This window comes from Hipposideros armiger, unplaced genomic scaffold (assembly GCF_001890085.2).
Source record: "Hipposideros armiger isolate ML-2016 unplaced genomic scaffold, ASM189008v1 scaffold_331, whole genome shotgun sequence".
In the NCBI taxonomy this organism is placed as follows: Eukaryota; Metazoa; Chordata; class Mammalia; order Chiroptera; family Hipposideridae; genus Hipposideros; species Hipposideros armiger.
In genome coordinates, this window is record NW_017731681.1 from 1,226,635 (window position 1) to 1,253,052 (window position 26,418).

Here is a 26,418-nt window from a genome sequence, read left to right on the forward strand (position 1 = left end):
TAAAAAATAGACTAGAGATAGGATAACTACCCTGGATACAGTTTAAAAGAAAATTAGTAAATAGACTGAAAATTTTACCTATAATGCATCAGAAAGACACAGATCTAAATACCAAAGGGCAGATGGGAGATACAAAGGCCTAACCACCTGTCACTCTCCGCATGATATTTGTTCTGCACATCTCTGTCACTGACAGAATTACCAGTTTTGTGTTTTTGTTGACTGATGCTCTACTGAGTTCCTGCAGGGTGCTGAGCTCTGTTCTGGGCCTCCTATGTACAGACATCCAAAAACAAGTCAGATAAGGGTCTTGCTCTCATGGGTCTTTTGTTCTAGCTTAGTCATCACTGTATCTCTGGTACCCACAGTGTTTGCTATCTGGCTGAAATTAGGCATTCAGTGTTTTGCTGTTGCCTGAATGAATAAATAAGTGCAGTCATTCATGGCCTTGATTACCTGCTCTTGTTTGGCCAGCTTTGCAAAGTTGGGAGAGAGACTGGGAGGAGATAAGAGGAGTTCCCCCTCCCCAGAGCGCACCCTGCTCTTCTCAGGAAACACTGGTGTGACTGCCACCAAACTGGAGTCCGCGCAAGCAGTGTCCTCTTGTTTATTATTTCTGTTCTGCAAATTGCTCAAGAAGATTCAAAAAGACCAGCAATATAAACAATACCAATGTGTTAATTTTTTTTTTTTTTCCCCACTTTTCAGGCTGGAGTAAAAGGGACCTTGGGAAGATTAGTTGGAATTTTTGAGGTAAGTCTGTTAAAACCTTTGGCACATTTGGTATCATATTAATAACCACATATATCTTTGTCTTATCCCATTCAAGCTGTAGTAACAAAATAACTACAAACTGGGTGGCTTATAAGCAATAGAAATTGTTTTCTCACAATTCTGGAGGCTAGGAAGTCCAAGATCAAGGCACCAATAGATTTGGTGACTGGTTGAGAACCTGCTTCCTGGTTCATAGACAGCTGTTTCTCTCTGTGTTCTCACATGGTGGCAGAGGTCTCTGTTGTGAGGGCACTAACCCCATTCATGGGGGTTAGCCCTCGTAACCTCATCACCTGTCAAAGGCCCCGCCTCGTAATGCCTCGTAACACTGGGGATTAAGATTTCAGCAGATGAATTTGGGGAGAACATAAATATTCAGTCCATTGCAGTCTTAATCTAGGAAAGATGCCATCTTTGTTTCACTGAGTTTTCAAAACAAAGCAGCACCAGCTTGCTTTCTTTTTTTTAAATCCCATAGTCTCCAAACAGCTACAATATTATTTGTAAGTATTATTAATCCCATCCCTGCCTCTCTTCCTTTCCTCCTAACATATGAGGAGGAATAGATAAGTATGGGGAAGACAGAGGAGAAATAGAAGATAAGTAGCTATGGCAGAGGAGAGAGAAACAAGGAAATGGCCTGGGGTAGAGATTTGGGGGAAGGTGGACAGAAGTGAGAAATCGGAATAAAGCTGAACAAGGCCAGTAGGAAGGGAGATGTGTGAGATCACCAATTGCTTGCACTGATGGGGCCCATCCACGGTCCTTTCTCCTTCTGGTGCCCCAGCTAATTAAATTTATTTGGTGTCTTGTTCTTAAAAGGTCATGAATTTCCTTATCACAACATTCCTGTGAAGTTGCACTTGCGCAAAGGAAAAGGAAAAAAGAGAGTAAAGCCTTGGCCTTAGACATCCAGCCAAAGAGCACACCCTCAAATGCAAGTGTGGCGTGTCTTAAATAGGCCATCTAGGACTAGTTCATGTTTGATTGTAGGACAGTAAAAAGTAAAAGGAATCCTTGTGTCTAAGCTCTCTGGACGTATGTCTAAGGGTGTGCTTCATTTAAGTAATCTCAGCTCTGTGAGGAAAAACTTTCTCTGTCCTTTTCTCTTTGCCCTCAGAACCAGGAGAGGAAGCACAGAACGTATGTGTATGTGCTCATTGTCACAGAAGTGCTGGAAGATTGGGAAGACTCGGTTAACATTGGTAAGTCATCCCAGGCAGCCCCCCCAGAGCTCCCTGTAACAGATATTTTATATCTTTGCCACACCACGGGTCATTCCTCAGAATCAGAAACAAGAGTCTGATACGGAACCAAATAATAGAAGGGTGTGTTTTATAAAACGGGCATGTCCATTTCTGAGCTTGTGAAAGCTAGTATTTTGAAATGTTTAAAAGGAAGCTGAAATTGGTATATGATCAACAAATAGAAATATGGCCCATAAAAAGAAGAACTATTTCTAAAATCAGATTGGCTCCTCCTCAGCACATACTGATCGGCCTCCACGAGGCCAGGCCCGCCGCTGGCCACAGAACCCCAGGTGAGAGCAGGTCCTTGGTTGTTCCATGTGATGCTTATTCTTACTGTCAGAGAAAACTGTTGGGGTGGTGGGTGAGCCACTCTCCAGTCACTTAGTAGATGCATAGTAGTGGGAGAAGTTTCCAGTTTTATTCATATTACCCTTCAGGGGTACCTGGCTTTCTTCTAAGGAGCCATTTTCTTTGATCTCTCAGCTCATTGTTGGGTGTATGTCCTTTGAACTGAAAACTGAAGTGACTTCATGGTTACTTCATGGATTAGTCTTTTACCTCTGGAAACTATTCCAGAAAAGTATAAATTAATTAAATTAATTTCTGTTATAAATTGGCAAAGGGATAAATTCACTTGCCAAAATGTCTCCGTTTATTGTTAGCGTGTGCTTTGCTACCATGCCCCTCACTGCTCATCTGGGCATTTTATAGCCCTTCAGCTTTTAATGGCTTTGTATCTGGTAAAAATGCAATATGCCTAAGTAACTAAATTCATTGGGGGTTTATTAAAAATAGACTCCTTGACAGCTGATGCTGGGGCCTGAAGCAGAAACAGTGATGAGTGCAGTGTGGTCCTGTCCTCATAGCACTCTATTGGGTGGGAGTCACACACTTGTGATAGGAATTTTTAAGGTACCACTGCTATATTAATATCCAAAAAGCCTTTCACTTAGTATTCCCACTTCTGAGAATTGACTCTAAATGAAATAATCTAAAACATGGGGAATAAGCCTATGAACCTTCTTTCAAATGAGCCTTTTTCACATGAAAAATTAGGTCTTAAATGTACAACTCAGTGAATGATAAGTGATTCAAGGTACATTCATCTGATGGAATGTTATACAGCTGTTAAACACATACTTTGAAAGCTATATACCATGGAAAACTGCTCATGAAACATTGCTGGTGGATGAAAAACCCAGGGTATAGAATTATACAGAGGGTGCCCAAAAAATGTATACACATTTTAAGAATGGAAAAAACTGGATTAAAATTGTAATACTCAATTATATACTGATAAGAAAAGATGAATACAAGTCAAGTTTGACTTCTGCAATTACAAGAGGAGCTCAAAGTGGTTACCATCAGCGTCCAGACACTTCTGATTATAGTGAACTACTGCTTGAGCAATGCTGACCTAAGTGTCCACTTGTATCACTGCACATGCCATTTCAATTTCTTCACACAGTACCATGCATCTCAAACTTATCACGAATGCGTACAGTTGTTAGGCGTGTTGGAGGCTCTGTTGCTTACTCACACCTCCATTGTCGTTGTACTTCCACAACTTGCTCGAATTTCAAATACCTCTTCAAAATGGTCTTGTGCTTCTCGAATGACAACCTTGATTCCGCGTTTTCTTTGTCCTGCATGATGTGTGATTCATTTGATTAACTCTATCTTTTGAGCAAAGGTCATACTACACATTGCTACCGTAATTCAATTCAACTTTGAAAGGTAATACATAGTAAATGTATGTACATTTTAAGGTATATACACTAGTTAGAACTACATTAAAATAGGAATTTGAAATGAAAACAAAAATGCAATATTGGTTTTAACCTAAAGAATTGGCAATGACCAAAAAAAGGTAACAGTGATGGCAGGAGTGTGGTGAGACCAACTTTCCGACACACAAGCAGGACTGGGGATTGGTATGGCCTTTGTGGAAAATAATTTGGCACTATATATCATGAACTCTTTAGAGTTCATGTTTTATTCTTATAATCTTCATTCTAGGGCTCTTTCCCTGGGAGGTTAAAAACAAAACATTTTTTTTAATTGTAGCATAATTTATAATAACTAAAATAGCAGAATAATGATGTTCAATGATAGGGAAATTGTTAAGTGCATGACAGTATATCCATGCTAAATGTTATGATGTAATGCACAGCCATTAAATGTTATAATTTTTATAACATAGACAAATGTTTAAGAAACAGTGTGAAGTAAAAAAGAAAAAAAACAGTGTGAAGAAAAAAAAGAAATAATAACAATAGTAATAAAAAGCAAATTCTTATAGCATGTACTATGTGCCACGTATTTGAGTACTTTATATATTAATCCTCACAACACTCAACATAATAAAGGCCATGTATGACAAACCCACAGCTAACATCATACCCAATGGGGAAAAGCTAAAAGCATTCCCCTAAGATCAGGAACAAGACAAGAATGCCCACTTTCACCACTTTTATTCAACATAGTTCTGGAAGTCCTAGCCACAGGAATCAGACAAGAAAAAGAAATAAAAGGCATCCAAATGGAAAAGGAAGAAGTAAAACTGTCCTTATTTGCAGAGGACATAATACTATACATAGAGAATCCAAAAGATTCCACCAGAAAACTATTAGAATTCATAAATGAATTTAGTAAAGGTAGCAGGATACAAAATTAATATCCAGAAATAAGTTGCATTTTTAATTTTTTTAAAAGATTTTTATTGACATAGCTAACATACAATATTACATTAGTCAAGTGTACATCATAGTTATTCAACAGCACTCACCTGGTACTATACAGAGTTATTACCACCTTACTGATTATATTCCCTATGCTGAAGAAGTGATCACCATTGTAAGTCCAGCAACCATCTGACACTGTACCACGTTATCACAATATTATTGACTGTATCTCTATGCTGCATATTACGTCCCCAAGACTTATTTGTTTTATATCTGGAACTTTGAACCTCTTATCCTTACTTATCTCCCCCCGCTTTTAATTTTTCAATTACAGTTGACATTCAGTATTATTTTATAGTAGTTTCAGGTATACAGCATAGTGATTAGGCATTTATATAATTTAGGAAGTGATCCTCCTGACTAGTACCCACCTGGCACTACACATAGTTGTTACCGTATTATTGATTATATTCCCTATATTTTACATCCCTGTATTTTGTAACTACCAATCTGTATTTCTTAATCCCGTCACCTTTTTTACTCTGCCCCCACCCCCGCTCCCATCTATCACCCCGATCTAGTACTTACCTGACACCATACACAGTTATTACAATATTACTGACTATATTCCTTGTTCTATACCTTACATCCCATGACTACTGTGTAACAACCAATTTGTACTTCTCAATCTCTTCCCCTTTTCACCTACCCCTAACAGCCCTCCCATCTGACAACTGTCAAAATGTTCTCTATATCTATGAGTTTCTCTTATGTTGGTTTGTTTATTTTGTTCTTTAGAGTCCACTTATAAGTGAAATTTATGACATTTTTCTTTCGCTGTCAGGCTTACTACACTCAGCACAATACCCTATAGGCCCACTATGTTGTCGCAGATGGCAAGATTTCATTCTTTTTTACAGCTGAGTAATATTCCATTGTATATATGTTACCACCTCTTCTTTATCCATTTATCTATTCAGGGACACCCAGGTTGCCTGCGTGTCTTGGCTATAGTAAACAGCGCTGCAGTAAACATATAGATGAGCATATCCCCTCAAAGTAGCATTCTGGGCTTCTTTGGGTAAATACCCAAAGTGGGGTTACTAGGGCCTTCTTTGTCTCTTGTTATAGTCTTTGGTTTTTGTTCTTTTGGGGGTTTTTTTGTTTGTTTGTTTTAGCTGAGCCATCCTGCCACCTGTTGGCAGCTCAGCAGCTGCTTAGCTCAGGCCAGGAATCGAACCGCTGTTGCTCAGAGCTCAAACTCTTGAGCGAGCTCTTAATCAACTGAACCACTCTATAGTCTTTGTTTTTTGGGGGTTTTTTAAAGTTTTTTATTGGGGAATTGGGGGGATGGGAACAGTGCTGGGGAGTTGGGGGAAGGGGAACAGACAAGTTGCTGTCGTTTTTGTTCTTCAATCTAGTTGTGGAGGATGTTGCTTCACTGGCCCAAGCTGGCACCATCATTGCACTCTTCCCAGGCGAGGCAGATCAGTTGCCGGCTTCTGGATGGCTGCTCATTGCGGCTGCTGGCCGCTCACGCTGGCTGCTGGCTACACACGGTAGCCCATGGCAATCCACTGCCACAGGGACTGCAGCCCATGCCGTCGCCGGCGACTCATGGCAGCCCAGCTCCAGGTTGAGCTGTTGTTCAGCATCTTAGCTGTGGAGGGCAGTGTCACTGGCCCTCATATGTGGGATCCGAACCGGGGCCCTCTGGTGTCCCAAGCCAGTTCTTAACCATCGCGCCACTCGGCTGGCCCATATAGTCTTTGTTTTAAAGTGTATTTTGTCTGGTATAAGTATTGCTGCTTCAGCTTTTTGTTTGTTTCCATTTTCATGAAATAGCTTTTTCCATCCCTTTACTTTCAGTCTGTGTGTGTCTTTTGATCTGAAGTGTGTCTCTTGTAAGCAGCATATGGAAGCGTCTTGTTTTCTTGTCCATTCACAGCTCCCCTATCTTTTGATTGGAGCATTAACTCCATTTCCATTGAAAGTAATTGTTGATAGGTTGCCATTTTATTTTTTTTTATTTATTTTTTTCATCTTAAAGAAGTCACCCTCAGATTCCTTATAATACTGGTTTGGTGTTGATGAACTCCTTTAGCTTTTTCTTGTCTGGGAAACTTGTTACCTGTCCTTCGATTTTAAATGATAGCCTTGCTGAGTAGAGTAATCTTGGCTGTAAATCCTTGCTTTTCGTCATGTTGAATATTTTGTGCCAATCCCTCCCTTCTGGCCTGCAAAGTTTCTGTTGAGAAATCAACTGATACTCTTATGGGGGCTCCCTTGTAGGTAATTAACTGCTTTTTTCTTGCTGCTTTTAAGGTTCTCTCTTTGTCTTTAACCTTTGGTGTTTTAATTATGATGTTTCTTGGTGTTGGCCTGTTTGGGTGCATCTTGTTTGGGACTCTGTGCTGCTGGGGCTTGTATATCTATTTCTTTCGCCAGGTTAGGGAAGTTTTCGGTCATTATGTCTTCAAATAGGTTTTCAATTCCTTGCTCTCTCTCTTCTCCTTCTAGTACCCCTATAATGCAAATATTGGTATGCTTGAGGTTGCCCCAGAGGCCCCTTAAACTCTCCTCAATTTGGGGGGTTCTTTTTTCTTTTTGCTGTTCTGATTGGGGTTTTCTGCCTATCTTATCTTCTAAATCCCTGATTTGATCCTCTGCTTCCTCTAATCAGTTGATTCCCAGTAATGTATTCTTTATTTCAGTTATTATATTCTTCATTTCTGACTGGTTCTTAATTATGTTTTCTATCTCCATTTCTATGTTTCCTATCTCTTTGTTGAAATTCTCCCTGAGATCATTGAGCATTCTTATAACCAGTGTTTGGAACACTGTGTCTGGTAGATTACTTGTCTCCATTTTGTTTAGTTCTTTTTCTGGAGCTTTGTTCTTTTCTTTTATTTGGGACATGTTTCTTTGGCTGCCTCCCTGTGTTTGTTTCTATGTATTGGGTTGTCGGAAAAGTCATGACGTATTTTTTCTATTTTTTCGTTGCAAAAATGCGTCATGACTTTTCCAACAACCCAATATTAGGTAGGGTTGCTATATCTCCTGGTCTTAGTAGAGTGACCTTATATAGTAGATGTCCTGTGGGGCCCAGTGGCTCAATCTTTCTGGTCACCTGAGCCACGCACTCCAGGTGGTCCTTTGTGTGGGTTGTGTGTGCCCTCCTCTTGTAGTTGAGCCTTGGTTGCGATTTGCACATCAGTGGGAGGGATTGACCCTCAGGCTCACTGGTTGTGCAGACTGACCTTGGAGGAGTTGTGGTGCAGGGGCTGACCCTGCAGAGCAGGCTCTGCCTCAGCAGGGCTCTGGTGCCTGCCCAACCTGCCCCTTGGGTGTGTTATTCTTGGAGGTGGCTGGGTGATGCTCCAGATAGTTTCGAAGCTGACCGCTGGGGGGCGCCAGGCCCAGGGCCACCTGGGAGGGGACCTGCTGCAGGTCAAGTTCAGCCACATCCAGTACCCCACCAGGGGCCACCCTGCAAGAGCCACAAAGAAATCCACAGATGGCCACCGCCCGTGCTGTGCTTGGAAGTGGCTTGAGAGGCCAAGCTCTAAATGAAGGCCAGCTGCCATTAGTGCCGGGCTTAGGGCTGCTCAGCAAGAGGTAGAAGACATGCTCAAGGCAGATGCTGCTTGTCTGGGTTCTGAGAACCTTTGCAAGATCCTAGGACAATCCGCAGCATGAGCCAAGGCAGGCAGTTTGTACAAAAAAGCCACTGGAAGTGGCTTGGGTGTACCCAAAAGTTGGGTGTGGCAGGGTCTCAAATCATCAGGGCGTGGTGAATGAATGACATCAGTCAGCTTGATGAAGACTCAGATATGGCAACAGCCTGCATCTGCACACTGGGAATGGGGAGGGCTCAACAAATAAACAATGACCTCTGCCAGCTCCTCCATCCAGGAGAAAGCTGCCCCTCCAACCACCATCCTGAAGCCAGACAACTCAGTTACCCCCACCCATGTCTCTGCTGCCCCAGCGCTGGAGCTCAGAGCCAGTGATTCCATCAGTGGATAAGTCCACACAAGGTCCCTTTAAGAGGTGGGCCTTCGACCACCTTCTGTCTCACACAGTCACAATCTCTGCTGGTTTCACAGCCAGAAATTATGGGGACTTCTCTTCCCAGTACTGTAACTCTGGGCTGGGGAGGGGATGGGACCCCTCGCTCCTCCAGGGAACTTCCGCAGTCAAGATAATCCCTCTCAATTTTAAAAGGTCACACACAGGTGTGAGATGATCCCATTCTGTGTCTCTGCCCCTCCTAACAGTCTCAAGGTGGCTTCTTCTGCATGTCCTTAGTTGTAGGGTTCCAGCTCAGAAAGATTTTAGTTGATTCTCAATGATGGTTTTTTTTGTAGTTTAGTTGTAATTTTGATGTCATAGGAGAAGGTAAGCACGGCTTTTACGTACTGCACCATCTTGACTGGAACCCGGTTGCATTTTTATATACCAATAACGAACTATAGAAAGAGAAATTAAGAAAATCCCATTTACAGTTGAATAATAATAATAATAATAATAATAATAATAATAATAATGTACTTAGGAATAAATTTAACCAAGAAAGGAAAATACCTGTACTCAGAAAATTATAAGACATTGAAGAGAGAAATTAAAGAAGATACAAATAAATGGAAACATATACCATGTTCATGGATAGGAAGAATGAATATAGTTAAAATGTCCATACTACATAAAGCAATCTATAGATTCAGCGCAATCCTTATCAAAATACAAATGACATTTTTCACAGAACTAGAACAAATAATCCTAAAATTTATATGGAATCATAAAAGACCCCAAACAGACACGGAAATCCTGAGAAAGAAGAACAAAGCTGGAGGTATCACACTACCTGGTATCAAGTTATACTACAAGGCTATAGTAATCAAAATAGCATAGTATGAACATTAAAACAGATGCATAGATCAATGGAACAGAATAGAGAGCCCAGTAATAAACCTATGCCTATATGGTCATTTAATCTATGACGAAGGAAGCATGAATAAACATTGAGATAAAGATGGTCTGTTCGATAAATGGTGCTGGGAAAACTGTACAGATACATGCAAAAAAATGAAGCTGGACTACATTTTTATGCCATATATAAAAATAAACTCAGAGTGGATTAAAGACTTGAATGTAAGACCCGAAACCATAAAACTCCTAGAAGAAAATATAGGAAGGAAACTCTCAGACATTACCCTCAGTAATATTTTTACTGATGTATCTCTGTGAGCAAGGGAAACAAAAGAAAGAATGAACAAATGGGATTACATCAAACTGAAAAGTTTTTTCACAGCAAAGGAAACCATCAACAAAGCAAAATGGCATCCTACTGAACGGGAGAAGACATTTGCCCATGATACCTCTGATAAGGAGTTAATATCCAAAATTTATAAAAATAACTTATACAACTCAACACCACAAAAAACAATCCAATTAAAAAACGGGCAAAGCTGGGCCGGCCGAGTGGCGCGATGGTTAAGAACTGGCTTGGGATGCCAGAGGGCCCCGGTTCGGATCCCACATATGAGGGCCAGTGACACTGCCCTCCACAACTAAGATGCTGAACAACAGCTCAACCTGGAGCTGGGCTGCCGTGAGTCACTGGCAACAGCGTAGGCTGCAGCCCCTGTGGCAGTGGGTTGCCATGGGCTACCGTATGTAGCCAGCAGCCAGCGTGAGCGGTCAGCAGCCACAGTGAGCGGCCGTACAGAAGCCAGCGACTGATCTGCCTCACCCGGGAAGAGTGCAATGATGGTGCCAACTTGGGCCAGTGAAGCAACGTCCTCCACAACTAGACTGAAAAACAAAATGACAGCAACTTGTCTGTTCCCCTTCCCCCAATTCCCCAGCACTGTTCCCATCCCCCCAATTCCCCAATAAAAATCTTTTTTTAAAAAAAGGGCAAAGGACCTGAACAGACATTTCTCCATACAGATGGCCAATAGACATATGAAAAGGTGCTCAATGTCACTAAGATTAGAGAAATGCAAATAAAACCTACAATGAGATACCACCTTACTCCTGTCAGAATGGCTATCATCAATAAATCAACAAACAACAAGTGTTGGCAAGGATGTCGATAAAAGGGAACCCCTTGTGCAGTGTTGGTGCAGCCACTGGAAAACAGTATCTAGGTTCTTCAAAAAATTAAAACTAGAACTACCTTATGACCCAGCAATTGCACTCCTGTGTATTTATCCAAAGAAATCCAAAACACTGATTTGAAAAAATATATGCACCCCTGTGTTTACTGCAGCGCTAGTCACAATAGCCAAGATATGGAAACAACCAAAATGCTCATCAGTGGATGATTGGATAAAGAAACTGTGGTGCATTTATACAATGGAGTATTACTGGGCCATAAAAAAGAATGAAATCTTACCATTCTCAACAACATGTATGGACCTTGAGAATATTATGCTAAGTGAAATAAGTCAGACTGAGAAAGACAAATACCATATGATCTCACTTATATGTGGAATCTAAAGAACAGAATAAACCAACAAACAAAACAGAAATAGACCCACAGATGCAGGAAACAAACTGATGGTTGCTAAATGGAAGGGAGGTTAGGGGATGGGTGAGAAAGGTGAGCCTTTCACGATTGGAGCACCTTAAATCATGGTCGCAGTTATAGCTGTTCAAATGGCGTCTTTTTCAATATGATGAAAGAAAAACAAATAAAGGTATTGAGAGTGGTCATTTCTGGTTTATAAGATTATGGGTAATTCTTTATACTTTCCTCCATTTTCCCAATTTTATGCAGTGATCTTTTATAATAAAAGGAAAAAATAATAAAGGATTTTAAAACACATTAAGAGGAAGACCAAATATGAGATGGACTGACTCCATAAAGAAGCCATAGGCCTGAGTCTACAGGGGCCGAGCAGGGCTGCTGAGGACGGGACACTGTGGACGTCACTCATTCATAGGGTCCTTGGGAATCAGAATGTATTCAATGGCATGTAACACACACATTTTTAAAAAGTAAGAAAATAGACTGAAGTTAATAGTGATTGTGTTGAGGTTTTTATAAAATATTTTGTATTATGTAGATATTCATATAAATTTTTTTAAAATAACTGATTATAAGCCAGCCATCCTGGTAATTCTGGAAGCTTAATGTTCCTGTTGAGTTTTGGAAAAGATAGGGATGCTGGCTGGGCTTCAAACTCTTATATGCAAGCCTAGAAAGGCCCAGGGGCCCAGGAGCGCAAGAGGAAACCATTAGCAATGCTTCTGTCTGGAGGGCAGGTTTCCTACAATTACTGCTTGCTCCGGTTTGCAGATTTCTCACCTGTGTTCTGCGTTAGGCATCTGGACAGTATTCGAAGCATCTAAAGTGTGTTTGCATTACTCTTAGAAGAGAAGAAAATAAGGAAAATACATTTATAATACATATTTAAAAAATATTAACCATTGCTTTCGTGTTTTCTTCTACGTTTTCTCAAAATCTGTGTAAGATCAGAAAGCTTTTCATTGCTTCGCTTTGTACTGATTTCCCTTTCTCTGCCTCTACAGGAAGGAAGAGGGAATGGTTTAAAATAGAAGATGCCGTGAAAGTGCTGCAGTGTCACAAGCCCGTGCAGGCGTCGTATTTTGAAACGTTGAGGCAAGGCTATTCGGCCAACAACGGCACCCCAGTCGTGGCCACTGCGTACTCGGTTTCTGCTCAGAGCTCCATGTCAGGCATCAGATGACTGAAGACTTCCTGTAAGAGAAATGGAAATTGGAAACTAGACTGAAGTGCAGACCTTCCCTCTCACCCTTGCTCTTTCCACCTCTCCTCACAGGCCGCCTCTTTCAAATAAGGCTCGATGGGCAACAGAGAAGGGTTTATTGGTAATGTTGCCATTTGGTGTTAAGTGATGGGGCTTCTGCTTCTCTTTTTATTGAGGGGGTTGGGGGTGGGGTGTGTAATTTGTAAGTACTTCTGTGCATGATCTGTCCCTCCCTTTTCACACCCCTACTGTCCTCTAAAAAGAGGCAAACAGCTTTCCCTCTGCCTTGGATTCTGAAGTATTCCTGTTTGTCTCATCCCAGCCCTGGCCAGACATTTTTCTTTGATTTTTATTTTGGTTTTTTTTTAATTAAAAGATACCAGTATGAGATGAAACCTTTCAAGAATTTGTTCTGTAATGTGCTGTTCAGTCCAGCAGGTTGTCACTTTCCCTGCAGGATACATTTATCTACACATTATATACTGAGCATATAATATGTAAATGAATGACTTCAGAAGAGGAATTTAACTGTTGAAATTTTTCAAGGTTTTGTTTTTTTGTTTTTTTTTTTTCAAATTGGGGGTGTTCCTGAAATGGAGAGCCTCACAATTTCTTTTTGTTTCCCGTTCTAGTGGCTAGATGAGTTTCCCTGTCCTTTCTCCGTTCCCCAGTCATTGACTGTAGTTGTGTAGGTGCAGGAAGAGTGAGTGTAGCTACCTTCATAGTGCTCCCAGAACTCATAGCCTCCTCTTCTCGAAGCTGTGTTTCCATGCCAAGAAAGAAACAGGAAGAATCCTATTTTCTTTTTATTACCAAGCCAGGAGCAAATGGCCTCAGCTCAGATCCGGAGAAACAATGATAGAAATTGAATTCCTCCCCACTTGTTGACAATAGGGATTTGAACTGGATTCTTGGGATTACTATAAAAAATACTGGAGCATCAAGCACTATTCCTCTCCTGCTGGTTTGCGATGTTTTCCATATGCTACTTACCGCCAAGAACGGCCTCTCCTTGTGCACACAAGCCTTACAGCGAGCCGAACTGGACATTGTCCCGTGCTCTGAAGCATCCGACTCCACTCGGCAAGTGCAGTGGGGGTGGGGTGGGGGTCCTGTCCCCTCCTGGGTAACTGCTAAGTTCCTGAAAAGTACCCAGGAGCAAAGCTTGGGTGTTTGCTTGTCTTCATAATGTTACAGCACTTATAATTGCATCATAGAGCATGCTCAGAAATACCACATTTGTCTCCCACTAGGATGTGAAAGGTCCATCTTCTGCTGAGAAGTGATACGAGAGATGCTTAATCATTTACTAGAACAGCTGCATAATGCATCGTCTCACTGCAAACTGTCTTGTTGGGTTTGACATAGGTTTCATGCCGGCTTCATTTGCCAATTGTGTGGTTTTGTTGGGAAGTAGGCAGAAAAGGGCCTTGCGATATGGAGGTGCGACTGGGAGGGGAGGCACTGATCAATCCCTGGCTTGGGACAGGAGTTTGTTGCTACACTCTTAGTGGCATCTCCTTTGTCAAAACATAGCCAAGATGTGAAGTTAGAATCGTAGTTCTCTTTATTTAAAATTCTAATAAATACTCAAACATTGCAAAGCTGTTGCTCTTCCCTCCCACTAAAGAAATGTATATATCTGATAGGCCTGTGTCATGTAGTGTTCAGCATTTTGGGGGACATGAGTTGGTGAATTTAAATTTTGCCATCTACTCTTGGTTTGCATCTTCTCTCCCAGTCTTGAAACACAGAACCAAAACAGTGCTGGCAGTTTCCTTAGGATCCCATCTTGGCTCTGGAAAATGAATTGTACCCCCAAGTCAGGGTCCCAGTGGATTGAAAGAGCACCATGGGATTTGAGTCTAAATGCCAAGTCAGTGTTCACATGTCCTACTTAAAAATGAACACACCGTTGCTCGTTGCCTGATTTAGAGCATCCTAAGGTTCTGTTCAAATAATACATAAAGGGGAAAATAAATAAGTCCAACTAAGCACCAAGCAGAATCCCAAAAGCACATTCTTCCAAATAAATTCTCCCTTTATGATATGGACTGAAAGTGCTTTGCAGGAAAACAGTCAGTACTCCTAAAAAGGGCACTGCAGTGTTAACAGCAATTTGTGCACTTTGTAATGATCTGAAGGTGTTTTTCCTGGGCTGGTGTAACAATATACTACCCTGCAAAGCCCAGCTTGGATTGTTGTTGGCGTCTTTGGGTCAGGAAAGTGAACTGTGCCAAGAAGTATTTTTCGGTGACATGAATGGATCCTATTAATGCAGTTCACTGGAGAGATTGTGCTGATGCTTTCCTGACTGACAAAAGGAGGCTTTGTCAGGCACCAGAACTGTTGACACTGGTGATGTTTTCTGTTGCACTCGGATTCTGGTGAGCAGAGGTTGGTGTTTTTCCCTTCCTGGCACCATAAACAGCATGGCTGCCTTTTCTGATGTGTGGTCACAGCCCTCGGTGATAGATTACTTAGACCCACAGTTGTAGTAAACTTTATATCTCCCCACAGAAAGCAAGGAGAAACAAAAGAAAGCACAAAAATCACCTTACTTGCAAAATATTTCATTGACACTGATTTGCCAGTAATTCTGCGAGCATTTTCAGGCTTGACGGAAAGTTGCCTGTATTCAGGGCAGAAAGAAAGTCTCTTCCTCAGTGAATTTGAATGTCCTAGATTCTGGTTATTGCTGGAGCATCCATCAGAGTCCTCCATCCTCAGAACAGAGAGAGAGCAATGGATGTTTTTAAATTAAAATTTGTTTTTGGTTTATAAATTACAGCCATTGGGGAAACGCCAGTGAGGTCATGCCATCTTTTTGGACCAGGACTTTGTGTGTATGGGGGAGGGGGCAGGAGAGAGAGAGAGAGAGAGAGATGGGCTACCTGCAGGAGTCAGCGTGTTAGATTTTTTTGTAGCCTTTCAGAACAATGCAGCCCATGAAACAGGAGGCTTGATTTTTCTTGTAGCAAACCTAACAGGATGGAAACGTTAATGAATTGACTGTGTTTTGTTTTTACAAGTGTCTGCTGCTCCATCTGCCCTGGTAGAGAGGGCTCTCTCACTGAGAGGCCATCTGGAGGGATCAAAGAACGTGGAAGTGTCCCCCCTCTGTGGCCGGCTGGCTGGGGAGGGCCTGGAAGCGGGCCTTGCCACAGGCTTTCTGCCCCTGCGGAGCAGTGCGCAGCTCTGTGCAGCAGTGAGGCACTATAGGCCTTACTTCTCAGCCTCTGGGGGCAGAGTGGGTCACTGCCCTCTAGGAGTGTTTTGCAGCCGTTTCGTAAACATATTGCTACATAGTCAGGTTCCTTCTTACCAAAAAAATACTTTGTTTTGATATTAGGAGTCAGCCCATGTAAAGTCTCTGAGACTTGCTTAGAAGAAAAAAGTCACCTTTTGTTTTCAGAAGAAAAAAGCTCCACTCAGCATTGTTCTTCCTCCTTCCTCTTTCTTCCTAGTTCTCGTTACCCTTTGTCCTCGCCACACCCAGCACTCATTGGGGGCTCCTTCTGAACCCCTTTAACCAGAGGGTTAATTGCTCTTCTGTTGGACCCGGTATGCGTTTCACACGCTGAACTTCACACATTTGTCATTTCTGCCTAGTGCTATGATAACGCCTGTGTTAGTCTTCCCACCTGATGTTTTTTAAAACAGCTTAGCAACTGAGCCACATTTTTTTTTTTAGTTTACAAAAAGGATTTAATAACTACAATGTGATTTTTGCCACAACTGTGATTTGTAATATTTCTGTAGTGTTCTATAAGCCCATCTTAGTTGAGAGTAGATTTAGAGTTAGAAGAAATACCTGGAGATATGACCACAGTGGTATGAATTTTTGCTTTAAGGGAAATGAGGGTTAGCTATTGACAGTATCGCTTCATCCTGGTCCCACATCTGCATTTCAGAAAATAATCCGCATTTTTACAAAAAAATAGACAAGAGGACAGTTACCTCCCACGGTTCTGTGTGGAGGAGATTCTTTAATAGTAACTGAGCAGTGCACACAGTGCTCCTGGTTCTGGTTCTTGAAGCTAAAGAGGGCAGAGCTGAGGCTCTGCAGTTCACACTGCCCAGCTGAGGTGGCTGTCACATCTTCTGAGCCCTGCTGGCATGGCACCATTTTCCCCAGCTTACGGGAGGCTTCCAGGCCGCTGTCCATGCCGGTGGCTTCAGCCTTGCCCCCAGCACCTCATTTGGAGTAGGTGGGAAAGCACCCAGTCAGCCTTCGCGCTCTAGGCTGAGCCTTGCCGCAGAGACCTCTCCTACCCAAAAGAGCTGTGTGTTCATTCCACGTCAGATGTCACCTAAAGCACTGACACACTGGAGATTTTCAGGTCAATTGTAAATTGGAAAGCACTGACTGCAGTCCAGGCAAGACACCGTGGTCCGTGCATTGGGCTGACTTGATATCACACAGGTCCTGGGAACCCAGAGTTTTCCGGCAGGTTCTCCTTTGGAACCTCCTGCCTCTAAAAGGGCAGCTCCACGTTTGACCATGTTCTTGCATCAGCTGATAGATAACCTTTCCAGGATGTGAGAAGCCTAATCAGGACATCTAAGAAAATGATACCTCTCACCTTCGGATGAATCAAGTGCTTTGTCCTCCTATTCCCCTGAAAAATTAATAATTGAGAAAGAAAGACTCCCCGTGTGGTGTTGATGTGGACAGATTCCTTGAGCTGAGGCTAGCAGTCACGTGATTTTGTGTGTCTCTGCAATATGAAGCTTTCTAAGTAAAAAAGGCGTGTCTCTCCCCTAAATCTTTGTTTGTAATGATGATTTGGTGAGTTTGAACTTGTTCTAGAAAATGAGACTGCCCACAGCAAGGGAAGCTCACACAAAAACCACGCGAACTCAGAACCCAGCACACCAGTGGGGACTGTGCTGAGGAAAAGTGCTTTGGGCCCAACAAGGAAGCCTGTGTTCCTCTGGCAGTCGGCTGTTTAAGTAGTTTCTCTAGGTATCCTCTGGTTTACATTCCCAGTTCTAAACTCCGCACAGGGGCCACTAGAACACCAAAAAAAGCATGTAAAACCCTGGAGCTAGGCTTTGAAGGATAGAAAAACTGCAGCATGGTCATTTTCCAGGCTCATCACCACTTTGATGTGCTTTGATTCTTCACCCCCATTGCAGCCAGGCCGGATGTGAAGATCTTATTCATCACTGAGTTGGGGAACATAAGCTCTGGTTCTGGGACAGTTAACCTACTAAATTGCTTACCATGGGGGCGAGGGGGGTGCCTTTCAGAGAAATCTCAACAGTACAGTAAAATCACTGTCTGGGTGTGAGGTCCCAATCAGGCATTTAGATAAAAATCTAAGTCTTTGGAACTCCTTAGGGAAAAGCGAGATGCCTCAATCCTGATGCTCGGCCTGAGAACGTCCTCCCCTCTCTGTAGTGTGTGTGCAGTGGTTCACCTTCGGGAATCATTTTCCCAGTGAGATCGCCTGTAAATCCCTACAGAGCTAATACTGATGCGAGCCAGTCTTTCTGCGCACTTCTGTGCTGAGCTGAAATGTTAACCTAAAGCAGCAACAGATCAGGTAGCTTCTTTCACCTCTTTATTGTCCTGGTAAAAAGAAACGCTTTTCAGGCTCACTAACAAATGACCAGACATCTAATTTGGGTTAGTTGATTCCAGCGGCATAACAGATACGACTTATGTCAAGGAAGGTAGAGGCTGATTATAGAGACACCCAGGAACCAGAGCGATGGGTCTGCTCCATGTAAAGCCTCCTCCTGGGGCAGATCTGAAGTGGGGCCTGGGAGCGCTTCCCAAGCGCTGAAGTGAGGGGAGGACTTAAGAGGGCTCTTGCTCAGCGAGCAGGCAGCTTGTGTCCCTCCCAAGAACAGGACGGAGTTCCACAGGCAGTGACAGGCCTCCGAGCCACAGTGCACAGACACAGCCCTGCCCTTTGGTCATGTGGCTGCGAGCATCTCTGTTCAGAATCCACAGAGACCCCCCTGCAAAAACTAATTAGCTTCAGGTGTTCTGTTTGGCCTCTAAGACCCTCCCCCTTTCACTTCCGCCCACGGAGGGACATCCGTGCTCAGGCACAGATGCACGAGTGGGTCCCGGCCCCGTGGCGGAGTGGTGCGTTTCGTAGTTAAACAACTGGCCCTCTCTCTCATAAAAGGAATAACAGTATGTGGTACAGTTTTGTAAATGTCAGGTCTGTTTTTACTGTTGTGGTCTGAAAACTTTCAAACTGGTTTATATTTAAAAGGTTGGTGGTTAGAATAAGTAAAGTTTCATTTAGTGCATCTGTTTCAGGAAAGATAGCTTCCAGTTTGCCATGTGCTTAAGGAATTCAGGAGCATTTGAGGATGTTGGGAGCTGTTGTGAAAGTAAAGCAAGTGTCTCTGGCCTGCCCAAGTGCATTGTTCTCAGAGAGGAAGTGGGAGCCTGTTGGAAGCATCTTCATCCTTGCTCTTGCCAGCCCAGCCTTCATCTCAAGGACCTTGTCTCCCCTCCTCTCCAGTGACGTTGGACAGGCTCTGAAGAGTCCATGAGGCCCCAGCCCTGTTTGCTCAGCTGTGGAGTATGGTCTGCTTAAGGTGTTTCCTTCCTGTGGCCATCTCCACTCGTCTCCCATCAGCATCAGAAGGTTTCAAACCCCTGGGACCATTCCAGTTCTAAAACAGATGAACTAACTGTGCTTCCTTCCCTGTCGCAAGTCTGTCGCTCAGATTGCAGTCTACCTTTGGGCAAGTTCAACAAGTATTTCTAGGGAACCCCTTGGATTGAGGCAAAGTAGCCAAGATGTATTGAGGTTAACTTTTCCAAAGGATGGGAGTATTTGTCCCTTCTCCCTAGTGCTCATACGTTTTAGCTGAGGCCTAAATGGCCAAGTCTAGTAATGTCTCCAGAACCTAGGCAGAGCCAGGAGCCCACACGCCCAGAGACCAGTCTCCTGGGGTCACACAGGCTCACGCTAGAACCCTACTGCTGTCCCCTCCCATCATTAGGTCACCTAGTCCCGTGCTCATTCTACAGAGTCACTGCATGCATCCCCTGCGTAGGCAGTGTGCTTCATATTTGTAAGAAGGGTAGAAAGTGGAACAACCAATGGGCTGAGCACTCACATCCTTGGAGATATTGGCAAAAATAACCCCGAATGAGCTCAACAAAACTGGGGAATCCAAGGAACAGCGTTTGTGTGGGAGGAAGGGTTGGTTGTGGTCACTTCACCTCTTGGGACCTGGTGCTGCCTTATGAAACTGGGCTTTGGAATAATACCGCCCTTCCCCAGTTCAGATGCACTCCAGGACCTAAGTTCTAACCCATGGCTCATGGCCTTCTTTTTCTTTTTGTTGTTTTGTTTGTTTGTTTCCAAAACAACCTTGCTTGGTATTGCACGGGAGATAAGTTTTCCTTCCTGCCCACTTAGGCCATGCGCCCAGGCCGGCCTGTGCCCGGTGTCTTCACAGCACCTCTAAGTGGGCCACGCGCCCAGGCCAGCCTGTGCCCGGCGTCTTCACAGCACCTCTAAGGAAGGCCTTCACGAGCTTGCAGGCACCGAGGGGAGGGTGTTTGGTCCAGAGAAAGCAGAAGGAAGCCGAGTTTTCCTGTGTTCTTAGGCTCCCTTCACACGTCTCTTCCCATGAGAGCAGTTGGGCTGCAGAGGAGGGCTGGAAAGAAAGGGGAACTGCGTCCAGCCCCAGGTTGGGGGCTGAGACAGGTGCACAGCAGCTGTGAGCCCCACTTCCCTCCTTAGCAGCAGGCCAGCCATATGTAATCATTCCTCTTCTTGACTAAAGCGTCCGCTCCTGTGGTGCCAACAACAGAGGACAGGCAGACCCCTCCCCACCCTGTGATCTAAATAGAGCTTTGGTACTACCCCTAAAATTCCCCCACCCCACATCCCGCTCCTTTTTGTACAGATAATGGCTAAACCTGTGTGTGTGCTTTTCCTTTCTTTGTGTTAATCAGTTTCCTTCTATTTGAGCTATGTGGGAGGGAAGGGCATTGGAATTGTAGGTTGTAATCTTGTGCCAACCAATAAAAACCAGTATTTCACACACATCCCTGCTTGGTGTCTGGTCTCTTCTTTCTGGAGGTTGCTCTTGAGTGCTTCACATCCGTCTTGAGTTTATCCCCCTTTTTGCTGAATTCTTGGGAGTTGCCCCAGAGGCCATAAGTGGCCCCATGGAAGATTGGCGGTTCAGGAAATTCAAGTGAGGGATGAATTAGAGAAGCCTGTGACAAACAGCATGAGCATCTTGCTTCATCTTGCCATCACTGCTACAAGGTGCCCAAGGAGACCCTTGGGCAGACTGTCCGTGCCCAGTGCTGCAGAGAGGGCCTGCCCTCCTCAGTCAGGAGGTTTTACTAGGAGCCAAAGGGGCATAGGTGACAGGTGAGCCACATCTAAGATAACAAGGGAGCATAGCCTTCCTGTGTGGAAGTAGGAGCTGAGTGTGGTGGGGCCAAGAAGGCTAGAGGAGTGGTGGTGTGAAGATGCGTATGGTGGGACTGGCTGGCAGGGAACAGGCAGGGTGTCATCAATGGGAGAGCACCATTAAGTGAGCTGCGTCGCCCAGGCCCGAAGACAAATGAGCATGATGAGGTCAGATTATGGAAGGTCACAAAGGCCAGGCCAAGGAGTTGGCTTCACACATTCGAAGCATTCTTGAACAGGGCGGTCAGGTGATGTCAGCCATTGTGAGGAGGAGGCCTCAGGAGAGGTTGGAGAAGAGCAGTCTGGAAGCTTGTGATAACTACCTGAGCGATGAAGGACTCAGCAAGTGGAGCTGGGGGTGGAGAAAGGGAGAGAGAAGCATGAATAAGTAGAATATCACAGTCAGATAAACATGTCCATCCACTGGGGCAGGCTGGCCTCTCGGACCCTGGTGACATGCCCAAGTTTTGTAGACCAGGAAACCTGATGTGGTCAAGGTACCCAGAGGGTCGCTACTAGGATGAAACTCCCATGAACCTAACTCATACGAGACTGAGGTGTGTGCCTGGATGACAGTTGACTCATTTATAGGATGATAGATGTCAAGCCAAGCTACCTGGTCAGTGCCCCAGCTGTCTGTGTGGGTAGCCAAAAATAGAAAGTTGTTTCTGAACAATAGCCTGATGATTTCATTCAGCCACAGCGCAGATTCCGTATCTGCTGGTCAGGTACTCTCCCATAAAATTTTGACTCTGCAGGCCTTTTTTCTCCATCCCATGATGATCACCCCTCCTTCCTCTGTCAAAAGATTCTTTCTTTTGCCAGATTTAGTGTGCATAATGAGGCTCTGAGCTTACGAATGCTGGTGCTAATGATATACTCAGAAAACCACCAAATGGCCACCTCTGTTGGGATCTGGGGTTCCGGAAACTCTCCACTCACCCGTGTCAGATCATGAAGGGTCATTCTACAGGTGGCCCATCACATTTTCTACATTCTCAGGTTAAATACAAACTTTGGGGTTATCTTGCTGCGGCCCAGCCTTCTAGCCCAGCCTGCAAGACTGTGTAGCTAGAGAGAGAAATCTAAAGAGACCCCAAAACTTTGAGCATGGGTAACGAGAGAAAGCCCAAAGGACCCCAACACAGCTCTGACTTGCTGGAACCACCCCGGGGACACCATGCCACAGCATGCATTGCACTTCCTATGCCCTTTGTTATGCTGGCTGGCATATGCTGGCATGCTATGCAGTGCTGACCACCCAAGCCAGATTGAGGTGGCAGAATTCCTGCTCTTCTCCAAGTAAGGCTGGCTCCCATCCTCTCCAGAGACCTGATAATCGTGCCCAAGAAAGCCTGGTATTATAAACCATGGACTTGTTTGCTTTCTGGTTTCAAACACATTTAGGGTGTGAAAGGTTTATTTTACTTCCTTAGTCTTGTGACACCCAGCTAACATCTCACAGCATCTGAGGATGGATGTAAGCATGAGGCTTCATGTTCTGTGTCCTGAATGCCAGGACACTCAGTCCTCACAGAGGCGCCTGCTTGGGTGACACATGGCTTGAAATGGGAGAGGTGACAGCCTGGGGAGGTAAGCCTTTGGAGGTAGGGTGAGGACGGTGGAGAGAGCTCAGGCAAGAGGACCATGGGACCGGGGGGATGGAGTTAGGGATTCAGGAAAGGGAGGACGGACAGTCATTTGTCAGAAGGCTGCTTGCTATACTAGAAGGTGTGAGCATTGGAATTAGAGGCAGGTTCAGGTCTCAGCTCAGCTGTCAATCAGCTCTGTGATCTTGGACAAAGCCACCATCCCTGTCCCCTCCTATTCGTTGGTAGGCAAGTCTACTGTGCAAGACTGTTGTGAGTGTTCAAGTAAAGGAGAGTATGTGATGCCAAAGTTGGTGTGTGACTGTAAATGGTGGTTGCTGAGTGAACACCTGTTTGGGAAATGCCAAAGGCCGTGTCAAGTTCACTAAGACAAGTCCCAGTAGACACAAGTGATCACTATGCAAAGTGACAAATGTAATAAGAAGAAGGCTGAGGGACCATCAGAATTCAGGAGAGATGAAGGAATTCTTGGCTAAGGGGACAGCATTGCACGGGCAAGGCTCTGTGCTCGGGTAACGGTGAGTTTGCTGGGGCTGGAACGTGATAGCATAGTGGGCAGAGAGGAGGCGCCACGGGAAAGGTCAGCTGGGGTCAGGTGGCTTGGCAGGCTGTTTGAACTTTACTCCGCATGACTGGGAAGCCAACAAAGCTTTTAAAACAGAGTGGTGACTGCATCTGGGCATTTGGGGAAGATGATACTACTGTCCACAGAGTGTTCCTTGTGCCCTGGGCCTGAGGCCAGGCGGTGTTCACTGCCTTACACTTAGTCTGCGGCCCTATAACCTGCAGGGCTTGGGATCATCACCATCGTATGGTAAAGGAGGTGAAGGTTTAGGAAAGCAAGCTACTTTTTAAAGGAACTGGGCAAGCTAATTTTAAAAGTCATAAGGTAAAGTGCCCAGGATGATGTCTAAGATAATTTTGGAAAACTACAAGGAAAAACACAGGACGAAAAGGGAAGTCCTGTGTTGTTAGTATCAAAGATACAGTAACTAAAACAACGTGATAAACGGGAATAGCTAGCTAGAGAAATAAATTAGGAAATAGAACGGGACCAGGAGCCAGACCTATGCATATGTGGGAATATGGTTAAGAGCTGGAGGAGACGCACCTGAGTGCAGAAAGGGTGGATGGGTTCTTTAAATGGTGTAGGAACAATTGACTAGCCAAATGGAAAAAAATAAAATTAGATCCCTGCCTCACACTACACATGAAAATAAATGCACAAATGTTTGTGTAAAATAGTCATAAAACTTTTAGAAGAAAATATAGAAGTTAAGATATATATAGATATAGATATCTCCTAGGTCACAGGTTATATAAATAGAAAAACTGTAGTCCAATTAGAGGGGCCTGACGCCAGGGCCTGTCCTCTTGTCCACTAGTAGTGCTCTCTCCTGGTCACTTTAAAGTGGAAAATGGACCAGAGCGAGCAGAAACTGCAGGTAGGGAGGTGGTAAGCGGAGGCTGGATTTGCGTCTGGTCCCCAAACCCCCCATATAAAGGATTGCTGGGGAGGCTGAGGGAGGGACTTCTCGTTACATCAGCATCACTCAGTCAACAGGTGGGGCTCTAATGATGTACCAAGACACTGCCAGGTGTCTGTGTGAGAGACCATCAGGAACTCAACGAGCATTGACTGAGGGTGTATGGGTAGTCATGACGCTTGGATAGGTGTGAAGAGGCTAAAAATAAGGCGACAGCAGTGAATCATTGCATGATAGGGCTGGAAGGAATTTAGGGATCATCTAGTCTAGTCCTCTCATTTTACAGATGGGGAAATAAGTACAGTGAGAAGAGTTCAGGTCTCAGCTCAGCTGTCGATCAGCCCTGTGATCTTGGACAAAGCCACCATCCCTGTCCCCTCCTATTCAGTGGTGGACAAGTCTACTGTGCAGGATTGTTGTGAGTGTTCAAGTAAAGGGTAAGGGTGACGTTCAGCCAGCATGGCCCCACTGACAAACCAAAACACATACCGGAGGGAAGCCCTTCCTCTGCGCCTCCTTCCCCAGCTTTCTCTTTCTGTCTTGAGTTTGTGGGTGAGAGGGTAAGGTGGTTTTTCAGGAGGAGGAAACAAACCCCCAGTTCCTGTTACTCCCCTTTGTCTCTCACTCAGCCCAGGAGCCTGTGAGCTTTTGCAGGCCCAGGGCAGGAGCTAATGGAAGGCTGGTCACTTCCTGCAGGGCCTGTGAAACTAGCAGGGGAAGCCAAGATGGAGGCGACACTGCAGAAGGAAGGGGCCGTTATGGGGATTTTCAGTTTTGGGGGTGGAGTCAAGGGGAACTTTTACTTGGGAACTTGATCTGAGGAAGTTGAGTGGACCAGTTATAACAGCTGACATCTGACTAGTGCTTTCCAGGTTCCAAAGCACTGTCACACTAGTTCAGACAACTCCTAGAACACCTACTGCCTGTACAGGGTCAGGGGCCAGGGGCCAGGGACCTGACCTTTACATCTGCCCTGAGAGGCAGGTACTTTGATCCCCATGTCATCATTGAGGGAGCTGAAGCCTGGAGGAGACTGGAGGACATGGGGGAAATAGTTTGGGTGTGGGTCAGGTTCAGAAGGTGAAGGAAGCTGGAAGGAGACAAATACTTTGCAAGTCAGGCCTCTGGTGCGGTTGGGGCTGGCTGGCCAGTCAGCTGTCCCCCCAGCCAACTCTTACCCCCCCTTACCCCCCTCCCCCCCATGCATCTTATGGACCCACTTAGTCTCACCTCACTTATTCCTTCAGGATATGCAGGCCCAGCAGGGCACCTCATGGGCCCTCACATACTGGCCTTGGCCCTGCCCTGCTTTGGAGAGAGGGTCAGCCTCCTGTTAGTTACAGAGAAATTACCTGTGTGGAAGGGGACCTCTTGCAGGTTAGGGGTCTGGGGCAGATCCACCATGGAGGAACCTGGGCAAAGTCAGAGCTGGACAGAGGCAGGGGGCTGGGTGAGGAGGGGCTCTGCTCCTGGCACTCCTTTCAGTACCTGTGATGACCCTGAAACAGAGGGAGCCCCAAAACAACAGCCTCACTTCCTCATGCTGCCATTGGTGTCACAATGGCAGGGATGGGAACTACGGGTCCCTCTCTGCCTCAACCCTGTTGACCTTTATCCCAGAACGGGATGGGGGCCAAGGTTGACTCGACTCCACGGGCCAATGTCCCCTTAGAAGCTCTTCCTTGACTCCTCCCTCCTGGAGCTGGTTCCCTTCTTTGCCCTCCCAAAAGAGAGACCCATGGGCTTCTGAAAGAGGAAGTGGGAAAATAATAGATGGTGCGTGCATGCAGAGACCAAGTAACTTCACAAAACTAAGTGAGCCACAGTAAGAAAAAGCCTGGAAAGAAGCACCCTCTTGAAATTGGGATTATGAATAATTTTCTTTGTGATTTTATGTTTTCCAACTCTTGATAGTAATTTGTTTTTGCAATCAGAAAGGAAATAGTCCCTTACACTTATGGAGCATTTTATTATTGGGTTGTCAGAAAAATCATGACGCATTTTTGCAATGAAAAACATAGAAAAAATACATCATGACTTTTCCAATAACCCAATGTTTACCCAGTATTTATCCCATGTGTTCTTTCTTTCAATCAACAATGATCTTTTTATGAGATGGATATTACTAGTTACATTTTGGAGTTTCCAAGTTGTTGAGTGACTTACTTGAAGCCACAAAAACTGAGTAGTGGGGTGAGGGCACTTTGGGCCAGGCTGGCAGGGTTGAGGCCCCAGTAGCATGATGGTGGCCAACAAGATTCTCCTACAATCTTGGTTCCTCTTTCTTTGTGTGTCTCTTCCTCCCCAACCGTTGGGGACTGGCCCATCAACTGGCCTGTCATTACTCTATAAATAAATATACATTGATCACCCACTGGGTGCTCCATTATTGTTTTGTTTTGTTTTTAAAGATTTTATTGGGGAATTCCGGGAGGGAAACAGCATTGGGGAATCGGGGAA

General features: G+C 44.6%; 1 protein-coding gene across 1 annotated transcript in view; it reads left to right on the forward strand.

Annotated features, from left to right (window-relative positions):
* NUDT3 (nudix hydrolase 3) overlaps positions 1–20,485 on the forward strand; it is a 134,404-nt gene extending 113,919 nt beyond the window's left edge. The window contains exons 3-5 of the mRNA XM_019660876.1: positions 709–753; positions 1,895–1,979; positions 12,251–20,485. Coding sequence (XP_019516421.1) covers positions 709–753; positions 1,895–1,979; positions 12,251–12,429 — 309 coding nt within the window. The 3' untranslated portion in view covers positions 12,430–20,485. The remainder of the gene's footprint in view (positions 1–708; positions 754–1,894; positions 1,980–12,250) is intronic.
* Positions 20,486–26,418: the final 5,933 nt, after the last annotated feature.